Below are 17,293 nucleotides of genomic sequence, written 5' to 3'. Positions count from 1 at the left end.
GCGTGAACTTCCGGAAATGTTTCTATTGGCTGAAGGGGTCGGGAGGGTAAAATTGAAATAAAGGTCCACAGAAACAGACGCCGAACTTCGCTCTTTTGTCCTGATTCCTCCTTTTTGTCCGATCTGGGATCAACATACTCGACCAGTCTATGTTGTAAGTACCAAGTACGTCACATGTTAACGCACACATTGGTTTTGGACGGGAAAAAAAAATCTTATCTAAAGGAAGGTGGAATCCATCAGTCGATGGTTAAAGGCCTACTGAAATGAGATGTTCTTATTTAAACGTGGATAGCAGGTCCATTCTATGTGTCATACTTGATCATTTCGCGATATTGCCATATTTTTGCTGAAAGGATTTAGTAGAGAACGTCCACGATAAAGTTCGCAAGTTTTGGTTGCTAATAAAAAAGCCTTGCCTGTACCGGAAGTAGCAGACGATGTGCGCGTGACGTCACGGGTTGTGGAGCTCCTCACATCTGAACATTGTTTACAATCATGGCCACCAGCAGCGAGAGCGATTCGGACCGAGAAAGCGACCATTTCCCCATTCATTTGTTTAAGGATGAAAGATTTGAAGTGAAGTGAATTATATTTATATAGCGCTTTTCTCAAGTGACTCAAAGCGCTTTACATAGTGACACCCAATAGCTAAGTTACATTTAAACCAGTGTGGGTGGCACTGGGAGCAGGTGGGTAAAGTGTCTTGCCCAAGGACACAACGACAGTAACCAGAATGGCACAAGCGGGAATCGAACCTGCAACCCTCAAGTTGCTGGCACGGCCACTCTACCAAGCGAGCTATGCCGCCTCATTGTGGATGAGGAAAGTTAGACCGAAGGACTAGAAGAAAAGAAAAAAAAGACGAGGGCAGTGGGAGCGATTCAGATGTTATTAGACACATTTACTAGGATAATTCTGGAAAATCCCTTATCCGCTTATTGTGTTACTAGTGTTTTAGTGAGATTATACAGTCATACATGAAAGTCGGAGGGGTGTGGTGAGCCAAGAAAGTCGCAGCTGCCTCTTTGACAGCTGCAGGAGGATGCAAGCTCCGCTCATGTCTCCGGTAAGAGCCGACTTATTACCACCATTTTCTCACCGAAACCTGCCGGTTGACATGTGGTAGAGAAACATGTTCGCTTGACCGCTCTGTTCCATATTAAAGCTTCACAACAAACAAAGAAACACCGGCTGTGTTTGTGTTGTTACAGCCGGCCGAAATACACCAACAGCATTCTTCTTTGACGTCTCCATTATTAATTGAACAAATTGCAAAAGATTCAGCAAAACAGATGTTATGGGATTAAATCGGACGACTTTTAGCCGTGAGCGGTGCTGGGTTAAAATGTCCGCTCCAACCAATAACGTCACAAGCACGTCAACATAAGCGTCATCATTCCGCAACGTTTTCAGCAGGACACTTGGCGGGAAATTTAAAATTGAAATTTAGTAAACTAAAAAGGCCGTATTGGCATGTGTTGCAATGTTAATATTTCATCATTGATATATAAACTATCAGACTGTGTGGTCGCTAGTAGTGGCTTTCAGTAGGCCTTTAATATGGCAAAGTTGGACTTGGCAGCCATTACAAATAGTCAAGTATGCTTTTTATTGTCACCTGTTGACTATATGTTGTTGTGTGTCAAAAGATGGCCGACCACACGGACATACATATGACTCCAGGGAGGTCTGCGGTACAAAACCCATTTGAGAGTCCCAATGACTACCGCCACCTCCAGGAACCTCTGGTGCCAAGTCCCTCTGTGTTCAAGTCCAGAGCTGTGAGTTCACACACATTCTTATAACATGTGTTCAAGTCCAGAGCTGTGAGTTCACACACATTCTTATAACATGTGTTCAAGTCCAGAGCTCAATCAATCAATGTTTACTTATATAGCCCTAAGTCTCAAAGGGCTGCACAAGCCTCAACGTCATCCTCTGCTCAGATCCCACATCAGAGCAAGGAAAAACTCAACCCAATGTGATGACAATGAGAAACATTTAAGGGGACCGCAGATCTCCGAACAGTAGTGTGATAGTCCAGTCCATAGTGGATCTAAAATAATAGTGTGAGAGTCCAGTCCATAGTGGATCTAACATAATAGTGTGAGAGTCCAGTCCATAGTGGATCTAACATAATAGTGTGAGAGTCCAGTTCATAGTGGAGCTAACATAATAGTGAGAATCCAGTCCATAGTGTTTCTAGTTAATAGTGTGAGAGTCTAATCCATAGTGGATCTTACATATTAGTGTGAGAGTCCAGTCCATAGTGGATCTAGTTAATAGTGTGAAAGTTCAGTCCATAGTGGATCTTACATAATAGTGTGAGAGTCCAGTCCATAGTGGATCTAACATAATAGTGTGAGAGTCTAGTCCATAGTGGATCTAACATAATAGTGTGAGAGTCCAGTCCATAGTGGATCTAACATAATAGTGAGAGACCAGTCCATAGTGGATCTAACATAATAGTGTGAGAGTCTAGTCCATAGTGGATCTAGCATATTATTGTGAGAGTCCAGTCCATAGTGGATGTAGCATAATAGTGAGAGTCCAGTCCATAGTGGATCTAACATAATAGTGTGAGAGTCCAGTCCATAGTGGATCTAACATAATAGTGAGAGTCCAGTCCATAGTGGATCTAACATAATAGTGTGGGAGTCCAGTCCATGGTGGATCTAACATGATAGTGAGAGACCAGACCATAGTGGATCTAGCATAATAGTGTGAGAGTCCAGTCCATAGTGGATCTAACATAATAGTGTGAGAGTCCAGTCCATAGTGGATCTAGCATATTATTGTGAGAGTCCGGTCCATAGTGGATGTAGCATAATAGTGAGAGTCCAGTCCATAATGGATCCAACATAATAGTGTGAGAATCCAGTCCATAGTGGATCTAACATAATAGTGTGAGAGTCTAGTCCATAGTGGATCTAACATAATAGTGAGAGACCAGTCCATAGTGAATCTAACATAACAGTGTGAGAGTCCAGTCCATAGTGGATCTAACATAATAGTGTGAGAGTCCAGTCCATAGTGGATCTAACATAATAGTGAGAGACCAGTCCATAGTGGATCGTACATAACAGTGTGAGAGTCCAGTCCATATTGGATCTAGCATAATAGTGTGAGAGTCCAGTCCATAGTGGATCTAACATAATAGTGAGGGACCAGTCCATAGTGGATCCAACATAATAGTGAGAGACCAGTCCATAGTGGCTCTAACGTAACAGTGTGAGAGTCCAGTCCATAGTGGATCTAACATAATAGTGAGAGACCAGTCCATAGTGGATCTAACGTAACAGTGTGAGAGTCCAGTCCATAGTGGATCTAACATAATAGTGAGTCCAGTTCATAGTGGAGCTAACATAATAGTAGTAAAACCTTAAAATCACATCTTAAGTGTGCAGGTGAGCCAGTATAGGTATATATGTATGTATATATGTATATAAAGGTATATACAGTACATGTGTAATATGATCAAACTTTCTTGTTCTTGTTAAAAGTCTAGCAGCCACATTTTGTACCAACTGTAATCTTTTAATGCTAGACATGGGGAGACCCCGAAATAATAGGTTACACATTCTTATAAAGCCCATCTGTGTTGAAATCCAGAGCTGTGAGTTGACACACACTCCATCACAAATTCATAAATAATGCTCTAATATATGCACTCTCATCTCAGACTCCTACCAAGTTTACCTGGAATGTTGAGGAACTGGCCAGTCTGTTCCCAGTGGACATTGACCCAGAAGAAATCCAGAGACAATCGTTTTACCTCAGCCAGACAAGGTACCGCAAATAATCCTAATCCTTTCAGCCCAAAAGTGGATTTCGTCTTGGAACCTCATCTTGAAATATGGGAAATAAGTACAAAAGTACACTTTGTTCATTAACGGTGTTACAAAAAAAGATCAGTTAGAATAACACATCATGTTGGATATAGAGAACATACAAAGCCTTTATTCATTGAATAGAAGATACTGAAATTCCACCACATGGTGAAATAGCAAACAGCTAAAATTGTACACAAAGCAAACTATAATCTGCTACCCAAGAATATATAACAATTATTCTCAACAAAAGAGGAGAAATATAATCTTATGAAAAATGTCATTTAAAACATTTGTACGCACGTACCACACTTAAGACCTTCAGTATATCAGTATGTGGAATTAAATGATGGAATGGATTAAGCAGCGCAATCAAAGAATGTACTAATATGATCCACTTCAAGAAACTCTTTAAACTTAAAGTGTTTACAAAGTACAATGAAGAAGATAAACATTCTGAATTTATTTCATACATCCATTCATATTCTAGATCAGGGGTGCCCACACTTTTTCTGCAGGCGAGCTACTTTTCAATTGACCAACTCGAGGGGATCTACCTCATTTATATATATCATTTATATTTATTTATTTATGAAAGAGACATTTTTTTAAACAAGTTAAATGTGTTTAATGATAATACAAGCATGTGTAACACATATAGATGTCTTTCTTTCACAAAGACAAGAATATAAGTTGGTGTATTACCTGATTCTGATGACTTGCATTGATTGGAATCAGACAGTAATGATGATAACGCCCACATTTTCAAATGGAGGAGAAAAAAAGTTGTCCTTTCTGTACAATACCACATGAAAGTGGTTGGTTTTCGGCATCTAATTCATCCAGCTTCCATACACTTTACAAGAAAAACATTGGCGGCAAATTCCGTAGCTTGCTTGATTGACATTCACGGCACCCGAGGGTCTTGTGAGATGACGCTGGCTGCTGCCAGTTCATTATTATGAAAAAATGACAGAGAGGAAGGCGAGAAACACTTTTTATTTCAACAGACTTTGGCGCCGTACCTTCCGTCAAAACTCTAAAGGCCGACTGCACATTTCCTATCTTCACAATAAAAGCCCTGCTTCATGCTGCCTGCGCTAACAAAATAAGAGTCTCGGAAAGCTGGCGCGCACAAGTGATGTGCACGCCAGCTTTCTGAGGGATCGCTTGTGCACGCCAGTTTTCCGAGACTCTGTATTTAGTTAGCGCAGGCAGCATGAAGCAGGGCTTTTATTGTGAAGATAGGAAATGTGCAGTCGGCCTTTAGAGTTTTGACTGAAGGTACGGCGCGAGAGTGTTGAAATAAAAAGTGTTTCTCGCCTTCCTCTCGGTCATATTTTCATAATAATGATCTTGCAGCAGCCAGCGTCATCTCACAAGACCCTCCGGTACCGTGAATGTCATTTAAGTGACGTCTTGGTGAAGATTGACGATCACTAATTTTTAGGTCGATTTTTTTTAAAAGCCTGGCTAGAGATCGACTGACACACCCCCCGCGGTCGACTGGTAGCTCGCGATCGACGTAATGGGCACCCCTGGTCTAGATAATCTTACTCATCTCACCATATGAAATAGAACTTACTTCACCAAGTATGACTTATTTATTCTTATTGTGATTACTTATGGAGTATATTGTGAATACATTGAGAACAAGAAGTGAACAAAAGTTTTAGCAACTTCTATTTAAAGGAAAAGGGGTAGGATGAAATGAGCTCTGCTTCTTCCTACTCCTTTTCCAACGTGTTGAATAGAGGAACTGGAAATTCTGATGTATCATGTTGTATGCACGCATGTTCCAAATGAACTCAAACCTGAGGTTAATTAAGTATAATTATATGATTCATCTTTATGTGCGTCGTAACTGACTGAACTATTCATAAAGAGAAGTGTGGTGTTTGGAAGACATTCACATGACTGTTCTACAATTTGAAAACAGGAAGTGAACATATATCAATCAATCAATCAATGTTTATTTATATAGCCCCAAATCACAAATGTCTCAAAGGACTGCACAAATCATTACGACTACAACATCCTCGGAAGAACCCACAAAAGGTCAAGGAAAACTCACACCCAGTGGGCAGGGAGAATTCACATCCAGTGGGACGCCAGTGACAATGCTGACTATGAGAAACCTTGGAGAGGACCTCAGATGTGGGCAACCCCCTCCCTCTAGGGGACCAAAAGCAATGGATGTCGAGCGGGTCTAACATGATGCTGTGAAAGTTCAATCTTTAGTGGCTCCAACACAGCCGCGAGAGTTCAGTTCAAAGCGGATCCAAGACAGCAGCGAGAGTCCCGTCCACAGGAGACCATCTCAAGCGGAGGCGGATCAGCAGCGTAGAGATGTCCCCAATCGATACAGGCGAGCGGTCAGTCCTGGGTCCCGACGAGCGGTCCATCCTGGGTCTCGACTCTGGACAGCCAGTACTTCATCCATGGTCATCGGACCAGACCCCCTCCACAAGGGAGGGGGGGTACATAGGAGAAAGAAAAGAAGCGGCAGATCAACTGGTCTAAAAAGGAGGTCTATTTAAAGGCTAGAGTATACAGATGAGTTTTAAGGTGAGACTTAAATGCTTCTACTGAGGTAGCATCTCGAAGGGCATTCCAGAGTACTAGAGCCCGAACGGAAAACGCTCTATAGCCCGCAGACTTTTTTTGGGCTCTAGGAATCACTAATAAGCCGGAGTCTTTTGAACGCAGATTTCTTGCCGGGACATATGGTACAATACAATCTGCAAGATAGGATGGAGCTAGACCGTGTAGTATTTTATACGTAATTAGTAAAACCTTAAAGTCACATCTTAAGTGCACAGGAAGCCAGTGCAGGTGAGCCAGTACAGGCGTAATATGATCAAACTTTCTTCTTCTTGTCAAAAGTCTAGCAGCCGCATTTTGTACCAACTGTAATCTTTTAATGCTAGACATGGGGGGACCCGTAAATAATACGTTACAGTAATCAAGACGAGACGTAACAAACGCATGGATAATGATCTCGGCGTCTTTAGTGGACAGAATGGAGCGAATTTTAGCGATATTACGGAGATGAAAGAAGGCCGTTTTAGTAACGCTTTTAATGTGTGACTCAAAGGAGAGAGTTGGGTCGAAGATAATACCCAGATTTTTACCGAGTCACCTTGTTTTATTATTTGGTTGTCAAATGTTAAAGTTGTATTATTAAATAGAGGTCGGTGTCTAGCAGGACCGATAATCAGCATTTCCGTTTTTTTGGCGTTAAGTTGCAAAAAGTTATGTGTAAGAAACTGCTATGAGGTGGAAAAGGGGGAGGATTAAATAAGCGTCGCTTCTGTCTACTCCTTTTTGAGCATGTTGTAAAGAGAAATGGAAAATGTGATGTGCCATGTTGAAACTGCATTCCTGTTCAAAATGAACTTCACGCAATCCATTTAATTAGTAATAATGTCATTGTTTCCCCTAAATTCTTGAAGGGCGGATTCCGACATTGAAGAAAAGCGTCAGAATGCTATAGAACAGGTATGTTGTCACACCAACCTAACAACATATAGAGGGCAAACATTTCTTATTTTTAGTTTTGTGATTGCTCCTTATGTTGGATGACAGGGCAAACGGGCAACAAGGTCCGAAGGATCTCAAACAAGAACACACACACACCATAAGTTTAAATGCATTTAAAAGAGGGACATCACACATTATTAAACATTTCTGTTAACGTGTTAGTAATGATGACATTTTTTCTTACTGTAAAACAAATGCAGCAAATGACCAAATACATAAACGCAATACTTTCCATAACTCTCAAGTCTTTTGAAGTAGGGCAGGAATATGATTTTATTATTTTTTTAACTTAGATTAATCACACTTTTGAATTTGGATTAATCACAGGTCATGAATCACACTTAAAGGGGTCTTACGAACCCCGTTTCCATATGAGTTGGGAAATTGTGTTTGATGTAAATATAAACAGAATACAATGATTTGCAAATCCTTTTCAAGCCATATTCAGTTGAATATGCTACAAAGACAACATATTTGATGTTCAAACTCATAAACTTTTTTTTTTTTTTTTTAAATAATAATTAACTTAGAATTTCATGGCTGCAACACGTCCCTAAGTAGTTGGGAAAGGGCATGTTCACCACTGTGTTACATCACCTTTTCTTTTAACAACACTTAGCCAAGGTAGCTCCGACACTCTTCAGTCATTTAGTTTTGACCCTCCAAAAAGTCCCAATTTTCCACATTTTCTTTGACAAATTTTCTGTATAAAATCCCAGAAATGACAAGTTCAACATTCCTCACATTTGTCAAACTATTTCAATGTCAAAATATTCAACTCCTTAAAGGAGAACTGCACTTTTTTTTAAAATTTTGCCTGTCGTTCCAAATTATTATGAAAACGGATGGATTTTTAAAAATGCATTCTAAATGTTAAATAAACGTAAATAAAAGTCTGCTTATAGCAGAGCCAATGGTAGGTCCTCCTAACCATCCAAAAAGCGCCAAAAATACTCCATTTACATTTTATGATTTGAATAATAAGTATCAGTAATATTGTTATTGTAAGCATTAACATAGACCGGGGGTCGGCAACACGCTCTTTAGCGCCGCCCTAGTGACTCTCTGGAGCTTTTTCAAAAATATATGAAAAATAGAAAAAAATTAGGGGGGGAAAAATACATTTTTTGTTTTAATATAGTTTCTGCTGGAGGACAAACATGACACAAACCTCCCTAATTGCTATAAAGCACACTGTTTATGTTAAAAATGCTTCACTGAGTCGAGTATTTGGCGAGCGCCGTTTTGTCCTACTAATTTCGGCGGTCCTTGAACTCACCCTAGTTTATTTACATGTATGACTTTCTCCGACTTTCTAAGACGTGTTTTATGCCACTTCTTTTTCTGTCTCATTTTGTCCACCAAACTGTTAACGTTGTGCATGGATGCACAAAGGTGAGTTTTGTTGATGTTATTGATTTCTGTGGAGTGCTTATCAGACATATTTGGTCACTGCAAGCTAATCGATGCTAACATGCTATTTAGGCTAGCTATATGTACATATTGCATCATTGTGCCTCATTTGTAGCTATATTTGAGCTCGTTTAGTTTCCTTTAAGTCCTCTTAATTCAATTTTTATCTCATGACACACAATCTGTATGTAATATGGCTTTTAATTGTTTGCGGCAGATTTGTTTTTGTATTTTTGGTCCGATATGGCTCTTTCAACATTTTGGGTTGCCGACCCCTGACATAGACAAACTATAACGGCGACGTGATCACTTCCTGTGTCCCTATGTTGACATCATTGAGTGGTCTGCTACCTCCTTGCTTCTTTGCTCCCTGTAAATCTATTGTAGATCATAAATCATGACTCTCACCCAGAAAGTAGATGGCTGAGGATATAATCCGACAAGTCAGGACACTAAAACTGGCAAAAGCAACACAAAAAGAGCTTGATCCCCTTGTCCTCCTTAGCTTGTTTTCTCATGATAACAGGTCATTCTTCATCTAAATTGGATTATATTAACATCCACGCAGTTGGCATCCTCATGACAGCAGACATTGCACAGTAAGTGATGTTTTATTATGTTTGTTTGCTCATAAAGTCTGCAGTGAGTGATAATCAGTGATGAGGAATAAAACGCAAACGTTGTGATGCATTTTTAGGGACTGATGTCCCTCTGGGACAGAGGACCCTATTGAATTTCTCAGGTTGTATTATTATTATTCTTTATTATTGTTCCGCCGCCTCTTTGAGCTGTAATTTGACCCTCTTCACATGCTTCAAAACTCACCAAATTTGACACACACATCAGGACTGGCGAAAATTACGATCTAATCAAAAAACCAAAACTCAAAATTGCGCTCTAGCGCCCCCTAGGAAGAAAATACAGATAAAAATGTATGTAACTTCCAGTTGGAACGTCGTAGAAACATGAAACAAAAACCACTACGTAGGTGTCGGTTAGACCTATGTGTCATCCACTGACAACCCCCTGCTAAAATCAACAGGAAGTTTGCTATTCCCACTTCAATACAAAAGTTGGCGAAAAAATGTCGCTTTTTTTTTCAAACATTATCTCCTCTGAGGCCGTTTGTCGTTTCGGCTTCAAATAAGCAAAAGAAGATAGATTGAACCCTTCTGATTAAAAGTTACAACTGGTGTTACTATTATTACAATAATACAATTATGGTTGTTATTAATATTAATGATAATAGTGTAACAAACAGTTCAGGGTGCATTACATTCACCATGCATTAGAGTCTCAAAATGGCGGCACCAAGGCGTCCTTATAAAATTCCCAAGCCACTTTACAACTGTTATTACTATGAAACTGATGTATAACACATGTGTATACAACTTTTTCTCTGTGTAATAATCCATCCATCCATCTTCTACTGCTGCCCCCGCTTGGGTCGCGGGGGCAGCAGCCAAAGCGGTCCCGTCCATCGCTGCTCGCAGCTTTAATTTTCATTAATATGTTTAAAAAATGTAAAAAAAAAAATAAATGTTATTATATATGTTACTACATTACATATATACTTACATCATGTATAAAAAACATTAATGGAGGTGTTTGGATGTTTTTTGAAGGTCTTTATAGGCAGAATTGAATGGCTCCCGTAGGCTCCATTGTAAGTGGACTTTTGATAGGATTTATTTAATATATTAAAAAAAAACATTGTCATGTCTTTCTTATTGAATTCCCCCCCCCAAAACGGCAATTCCCCTTTAAAGGGGAACATTATCACAATTTCAAAAGGGTTAAAAACAATAAAAATCAGTTCCCAGTGGCTTTTTGTATTTTTTGAAGTTTTTTTTTAAACATTTTACCGGTCTCGGAATATCCCTAAATAAAGCTTTAAAGTGTTTGATTTTTGCTATTTGCGATGTGACTATCCATTTCCCTGTGACGTCACACAGTGCTGCCAATGTAAACAAACAATGGGAATACCACAGCAAGATATAGTGACATTAGCTCGGATTCAAACTCGGATTTCAGCGACTTAAGCGATTCAACAGATTTCGCATGTATTGAAACGGATGGTTGCAGTATGAAAGTATTGAAGAAGAAACTGAAGCTATTTGTTGCGATCCACTACTTGGATCACCACATGTTTTATACTTCCGGTTGTTGTATCACTGTTCTACACTCTTACTTCCTGTTTAGTCAGTCACCATGGTTCCTCATTGATCCCACCTGCTAATCACGGTTTCTGCACACCTGTCACTTTTTGATTACTCACCTATTTAAGCCCGTCCCTTTTCGTTATTCTTTCTGGGACTCTAATTTGCCTTCGAGCAACATTCACGACTGTCTACTACCCGTATGTATTTTCTCGCTAGCTCTTACGCTAAGCCACTCGATATTCCAGCTTTCATGCTTCGTGCCAAGTATAGTTTTTGTATTTTCTATTCCTAGCTTTCATGCTAGCGCCCTTGGTTTATTTTTGTCTGTTAGCTCCAGTGTTTTTGTTCATGGTCTGTTTTTGTTAAGTGTAATAAATCATTTACACTTACCGTTTGCTGTGTTCATGCCGACGCATCCACGAAGGGACCAATTTGGCATCACAATGCCAACCAGTCGTAACACTATTGACGCTATTCATAGTCATAGCATGGCCGAATAGCTGCGTTAGCATCGCCGGTAAAATGTGCGGACCAAACGATCAGGACTTTCGCATCTTTTGACACGGGGGCAACTTAAATCAGTCGATTGGTAAGTGGTTTTTTTTCGCATTAAATGTGGGTGGAAGGAAACGTAATATAGTTGCAAATGCATCTGCAGGTTATCCATACATCTCTGTGCCATGTCTGCTTTAGCACCGCCAGTAAATAGCATGTTAGCATCGATTAGCGTAGCATGTTAGCATCGATTAGCTGGCAGTCAAAATCAACAAAACTCACCTTTTGTGATTTCGTTGACTTTATCGTTGCTAATGCATCTGCAGGTTATCCATACATCTATGTGCCATGTCTGCTTTAGCACCGCCGGTAAATAGCATGTTAGCATCGATTAGCGTAGCATGTTAGCATCGATTAGCTGGCAGTCAAAATCAACAAAACTCACCTTTTGTGATTTCGTTGACTTTATCGTTGCAAATGCATCCGCAGGTTATCCGTACATCTCTGTGCCATGTCGGCCTTAGCATCGCCGGTCAAATGTGGAGACACTCTGGCACATTCAATGGGGGTCTGGCGGCAGATTTCTTTCCAGTGGTGCAACTTGAATCCCTCCCTGTTAGTGTTGTTACACCCTCCGACAACACACCGACGAGGCATGATGTCTCCAAGGTTCCAAAAAATAGTCAAAAAAATGGAAAATAACAGAGCTGTGACCCGGTGTTTGTAATCTATTGAAAATGAAAATGGTGGCTGTGTTACCTCGGCGACGTCACATTCTGACATCATCGCCTCCAGCGCGATAAACAGAAAGGCGTTTAATACGCCAAAATTCACCCATTTAGAGTTCGGAAATGGGTTAAAATAATAGATGGTCTTTTTTCTGCACCATCAAGGTATATATTGATGCTTACATAGGTCTGCTGATAATGTTCCCCTTTAAAGTTATACACCCTGAAAAACTTCACCCCTCCCCCAAAATGCTACATTTCCCGCCTTATCTTTTAAACATCCATCCATCCATCCATCATCTTCCGCTTATCCGAGGTCGGGTCGCGGGGGCAACAGCCTAAGCAGGGAAACCTAGACTTCCCTCTCCCCAGCCACTTCGTCTAGCTCTTCCCGGGGGATCCCGAGGCGTTCCCAGGCCAGCCGGGAGACATAGTCTTCCCAACGTGTCCTGGGTCTTCCCCGTGGCCTCCTACCGGTTGGACGTGCCCTAAACACCTCGGGTTTAGGGCACGTTCGGGTGGCATCCTGACCAGATGCCCGAACCACCTCATCTGGCTCCTCTCCATGTGAAGGAGCAGCGGCTTTACTTTGAGTTCCTCCCGGATGGCAGAGCTTCTCACCCTATCTCTAAGGGAGAGACCTGGAAACTCATTTGGGCCGCTTGTACCCGTGATCTTATCCTTTCGGTCATGACCATAGGTGAGGATGGGAACGTAGATCGACCGGTAAATTGAGAGCTTTGCCTTCCGGCTCAGCTCCTTCTTCACCACAACGGATCGGTACAACGTCCGCATTACTGAAGACGCCGCACTTTTAAACATTCACACACAATTTATTCAGAAATGTCTTCCTCTGGTTATTCTGTCCCATTCAGTTCTTTACCAAAGGAGCCATCGTGCCCTCCCCGTGGTCCGTGTCAGAGACCCGGAAAATCCCTCTCATGTATAAGAAAAGTGAGCTCCTTGTTGCTTCTTGAGATTCTCGTCATGAAATGCGTGTTTTGCTGGCATCACAAACATGTTGTGGCTCTCAGGTCCACTGTCTCCGATGATAACAGAGGAGCCAGAAAAACACTCGGGTCAGTACTTTTTATTTCCATCTTTTCTTCCTTTCCCAAGTAACCCCTTTCTCATCCTTCTGCAGTTTCCTGTCAGACAACCCTCTCGCTGCCCCTGGCCCTTGATTTGGAGTCTCTTCTAGGTACGCCTGTAACAACCAGGTTTCCGCCGTCATATCACCATGTTCCTCTCTCAGGGGAGTACTACCGCAGCGAGGAAATGGCGTGCGACGCTGTCCAGGAGAGCCTCAGCTCCTCCTCCTTAAGACGCAAGCTCTTCCTGGATGGCCAGGGCGCTTTCAGCAGCTCCGACGGCTCCAGTCCGCCGACCCCGGACCGAGGTCCGACCCAGGAAGAGAGGCTGCTGTTGAAGCGACACGAGGACGCCGCACAAGACTTCAAAGGAGCCGCTTCGTCCAGCTTTGCCTCCCCTTTGTCTTGCAACGTGACAGCCTCAACGCCCTCTACGGTAAGTTGAAACACATATGGGCTTTTTTTGAATTTAGAACACTCATACTCGTAACACTCACCCTTGTGTGGTGTTCGGGTCTGTGGGACCCGTTTTCAGATACAATTAAGTCATTTTTCAAACTGAGACTCACTGACTTTGGCTCATTGTCTGTGAAGAACATATATCAGAATACATATTTAATGACCACACACCTACATATTTATATTACATATGCCGTATATAATTAAAGTTAAAGTAGCAATGATTGTCACACACACAAACTAGAGGTGGCTAAAAATTATTCTCTGCATTTGACCCATCACCCTTGATCACCCCCTGGGAGGTGAGGGGAGCAGTGGGCAGCAGCGGGGGCCGCGCCCAGGAATCATTTTTGGTGATTTAACCCCCAATTCCAACCCTTAATGCTGAGTGCCAAGCAGGGAGGTAATGGGTCCCATTTTTATAGTCTTTGGTATGACTCGGCCTGGGGTTTGAACTCACGACCTACCCATCTCAGGGCGGACACTCTAACCACTAGACCACGTATACGCCTGTCTAGAATTACTGCCGGGTCAAACTCGTTTCGCAAAATAATTAGCGCATGCTCAGAATTAACCGCCGGCTCAGGATTAACGTCGGGTCAAACTCGTTTCGCAAAATATTATTTTTATTAGCTCATGTCTAGAATTTCCGCCGGGTCAAACTCGTTTCGCCAAATAATTAGCATACGCCTAAAATTTCCCCCGGGTCAAACTCGTCACGTCACGAGTGACACTTCACCGGTCATCGTTTTCAAAATGGAGGAGGCTGATTTCAATCATCTGAAATCGCATAAAGGGAAGAAGATTAAGAGCTATTCAGTAGGATTTAAGGTCCAGGCTATTGAATATGCTAAAAAGAACAGTAAGCAGCTATGTTTTATTCATATACCGTAGCTGCGTGTGTCAAATATGAGTCATTAAATGACTCCCGCCTCCTGGTGGTAGAGGGCGCTAGTGATCCTTCTTGCGACTACTCGGCTGCAGAAGAAGTGACAACAAGCAGCAAGAGTGAGCAGCGATCGTTTATTCTTTCCTCTCGCTTGCACTTTTAACATGGAGGATTACATATCTAAAATAAAACAGTTTTCTAAACTGGACTTTCAATCGAAGCAGGAGGTAATAAAGGAAGATCTCCATCGAGACAGAGAGACTTTTAAAACTGAAGAAAGATAAGGAAGACTTCTATAAACAAGTTATCGATGCTTTTGATCAGAAGGAGCTGCGCATGGACTTCATTTATAAGTAAAGGTAAGATCATATATAACGTTTTTTTTTTTTTAAATGTGCTTTTCTTGATGGTATCCTTACATCACACTCCAATTTTTATGCGCAGGCCTAAATTTACCACATCCCTTTGGTAAGTGCCAGAGTGAGAGGAGGTTTTAAAACAATTAGCGCATGCTTACCTTTACCGCAAGCCTTTGGTAAGAACCGGAGTGAGAAGAGGTTTTAAATTATTTAGCGCCCCGGCGGCAATCGAAGGAAATACGGTAAGATGTCCCGGTCCACTGGACCCGGGCCTAACATAAGTGTGGAAATTGATGTTCTGTGTCATCATCATCATCCGCACACACACGCGCGCACACACACACAGCAGGCCTAGACAGGAGGAGGACAGAGTGTAGGTACACAGAATATCAGAGGGTGAAATGTGCGAGAAAATGAGAGCAGACAGTGTTGACAAACAATGTTGCAACCTTGTGTGGGAACCGCAGGTGCAGAAACACAAAAGAAGAATCCCTGTGGGGGACAGGAACTGGCAGAGACATTTTCCATGTAACGTTCATATTGTTGTTACTCAGGCAAGTGTTTGTGGGTCTGATGGACCCCTTGCAATTTGTGGCTTTTCATGCCTCATATCAAACCCTTTTATGTTAAAATACTGAACAGATGTCTACCTTATCCCAATTAACATATATTCAGTATTTTAACATAAAAGGGTTTGATTGCGAGGCATGAAAAGCCACACAATGCAAGGGGTCCATCAGACCCACAAACGCTGGCTGAGTAACAACAATCTTAACATTTTTACACAAGGTTTAATTGTACTTTTTGCACTGCTCTGTAGGCTCAGTTCTCCTCCAGTCCCATCCAGCGTGGCCGCTTTCGGGACTGCAGCCTGGGCAGCTTGGCCAGCCCTGTGTTCCCTGACAGGTCGTCCCCTGCCAGCATGAGCTCCCCCACCATTTCGCCTATTCTTGCACATACGCCCAAAGGTTCAGGTAGGCTTTTGGACTAGCATTCATGAACTCAAAACTACAACTGCCCTCATATTTTGCGTTTCAATGTTGAACCTCTACGTCGATCGCGAGCTACCAGTCGACCGCGAGCTACCAGTCGACCGCGGGGGGTGTGTCAGTCGATCTCCAGCCAAGCTTTTAAAAAAAATAGACCTAAAAATTAGTGATCATCAATCTTCACCAAGACGTCACTCAAATGACATTCACGGTACCGGAGGGTCTTGTGAGATGACGCTGGCTGCTGCAAGATCATTATTATGAAAATATGACCGAGAGGAAGGCGAGAAACACTTTTTATTTCAACAGACTCTCGCGCCGTACCTTCCGTCAAAACTCTAAAGGCCGACTGCACATTTCCTATCTTCACAATAAAAGCCCTGCTTCATGCTGCCTGCGCTAACAAAATACAGAGTCTCGGAAAACTGGCGTGCACAAGCGATCCCTCAGAAAGCTGGCGTGCACATCACTTGTGCACGCCAGCTTTCCGAGACTCTTATTTTGTTAGCGCAGGGAGCATGAAGCAGGGCTTTTATCGTGAAGATAGGAAATGTGCAGTCGGCCTTTAGCGTTTTGACGGAAGGGACGCCGCCAAAGTCTGTTGAAATAAAAAGTGTTTCTCGCCTTCCTCTCTGTCATTTTTTCATAATAATGAACTGGCAGCAGCCAGCGTCATCTCACAAGACCCTCGGGTGCCGTGAATGTCAATCAAGCAAGCTAAGGAATTTGCCGCCAATGTTTTTCTTGTAAAGTGTATGGAAGCTGGATGAATTAGATGCCAAAAACCAACCACTTTCATGTGGTATTGTACAACTTTTTTTTCTCCTCCATTTGAAAATGTGGGCGTTATCATCATTACTGTCTGATTCCAATCAATGCAAGTCATCAGAATCAGGTAATACACCAACTTATATTCTTGTCTTTGTGAAAGAAAGACATCTATATGTGTTACACATGCTTGTATTATCATTAAACACATTTAACTTGTTTACAAAAATGTCTCTTTCATAAATAAATAAATATAAATGATATATATAAATGAGGTAGATCCCCTCGAGTTGGTCAATTGAAAAGTAGCTCGCCTGCAGAAAAAGTGTTGGCATCCCTGCTCTACATTAACTGCTAACTGAGCTCAGTTTGTGCTAAGTTATTTCTTGCACTCTAGCAGTCACGGTTCATTGGGCAGACACGCTGTTTTTATTGTGGGAAAGCGGACGTGAAAAAAGGCTGTCGACACGTCACTCAGGTCCGCATGGAGCTGGAGGGGGCGTGGCCTCCAGCTCCGCCTGAATTTTGGGAGATTTTCGGGATATGCGCTGAATTTCGGGAGTG

General features: G+C 41.9%; 1 protein-coding gene across 3 annotated transcripts in view; it reads left to right on the top strand.

The window, feature by feature from the left end:
• bora (bora aurora kinase A activator) overlaps window positions 1-17,293 on the top strand; it is a 29,947-nt gene continuing 12,654 nt past the window's right edge. For 2 of the 3 annotated variants that reach the window (XM_061911703.1, XM_061911701.1), the window contains exons 1-9: window positions 1-154; window positions 1,653-1,784; window positions 3,686-3,792; window positions 7,289-7,334; window positions 13,050-13,128; window positions 13,209-13,253; window positions 13,319-13,375; window positions 13,430-13,701; window positions 15,793-15,946. In XM_061911703.1, the coding sequence (XP_061767687.1) occupies window positions 1,653-1,784; window positions 3,686-3,792; window positions 7,289-7,334; window positions 13,050-13,128; window positions 13,209-13,253; window positions 13,319-13,375; window positions 13,430-13,701; window positions 15,793-15,946 (892 nt within the window). In that variant the 5' untranslated portion in view covers window positions 1-154. Of the gene's footprint in view, window positions 166-1,652; window positions 1,785-3,685; window positions 3,793-7,288; window positions 7,335-13,049; window positions 13,129-13,208; window positions 13,254-13,318; window positions 13,376-13,429; window positions 13,702-15,792; window positions 15,947-17,293 lie in introns of all 3 variants that reach the window. The other variant, XM_061911702.1, reaches the window with a different exon arrangement.

Source organism: Nerophis ophidion, linkage group LG09 (genome assembly GCF_033978795.1).
Source record: "Nerophis ophidion isolate RoL-2023_Sa linkage group LG09, RoL_Noph_v1.0, whole genome shotgun sequence".
NCBI lineage: Eukaryota > Metazoa > Chordata > Actinopteri > Syngnathiformes > Syngnathidae > Nerophis > Nerophis ophidion.
Note: the sequence above shows the minus strand (reverse complement) of the source record. Positions and strands in the feature narration are given on the sequence as shown.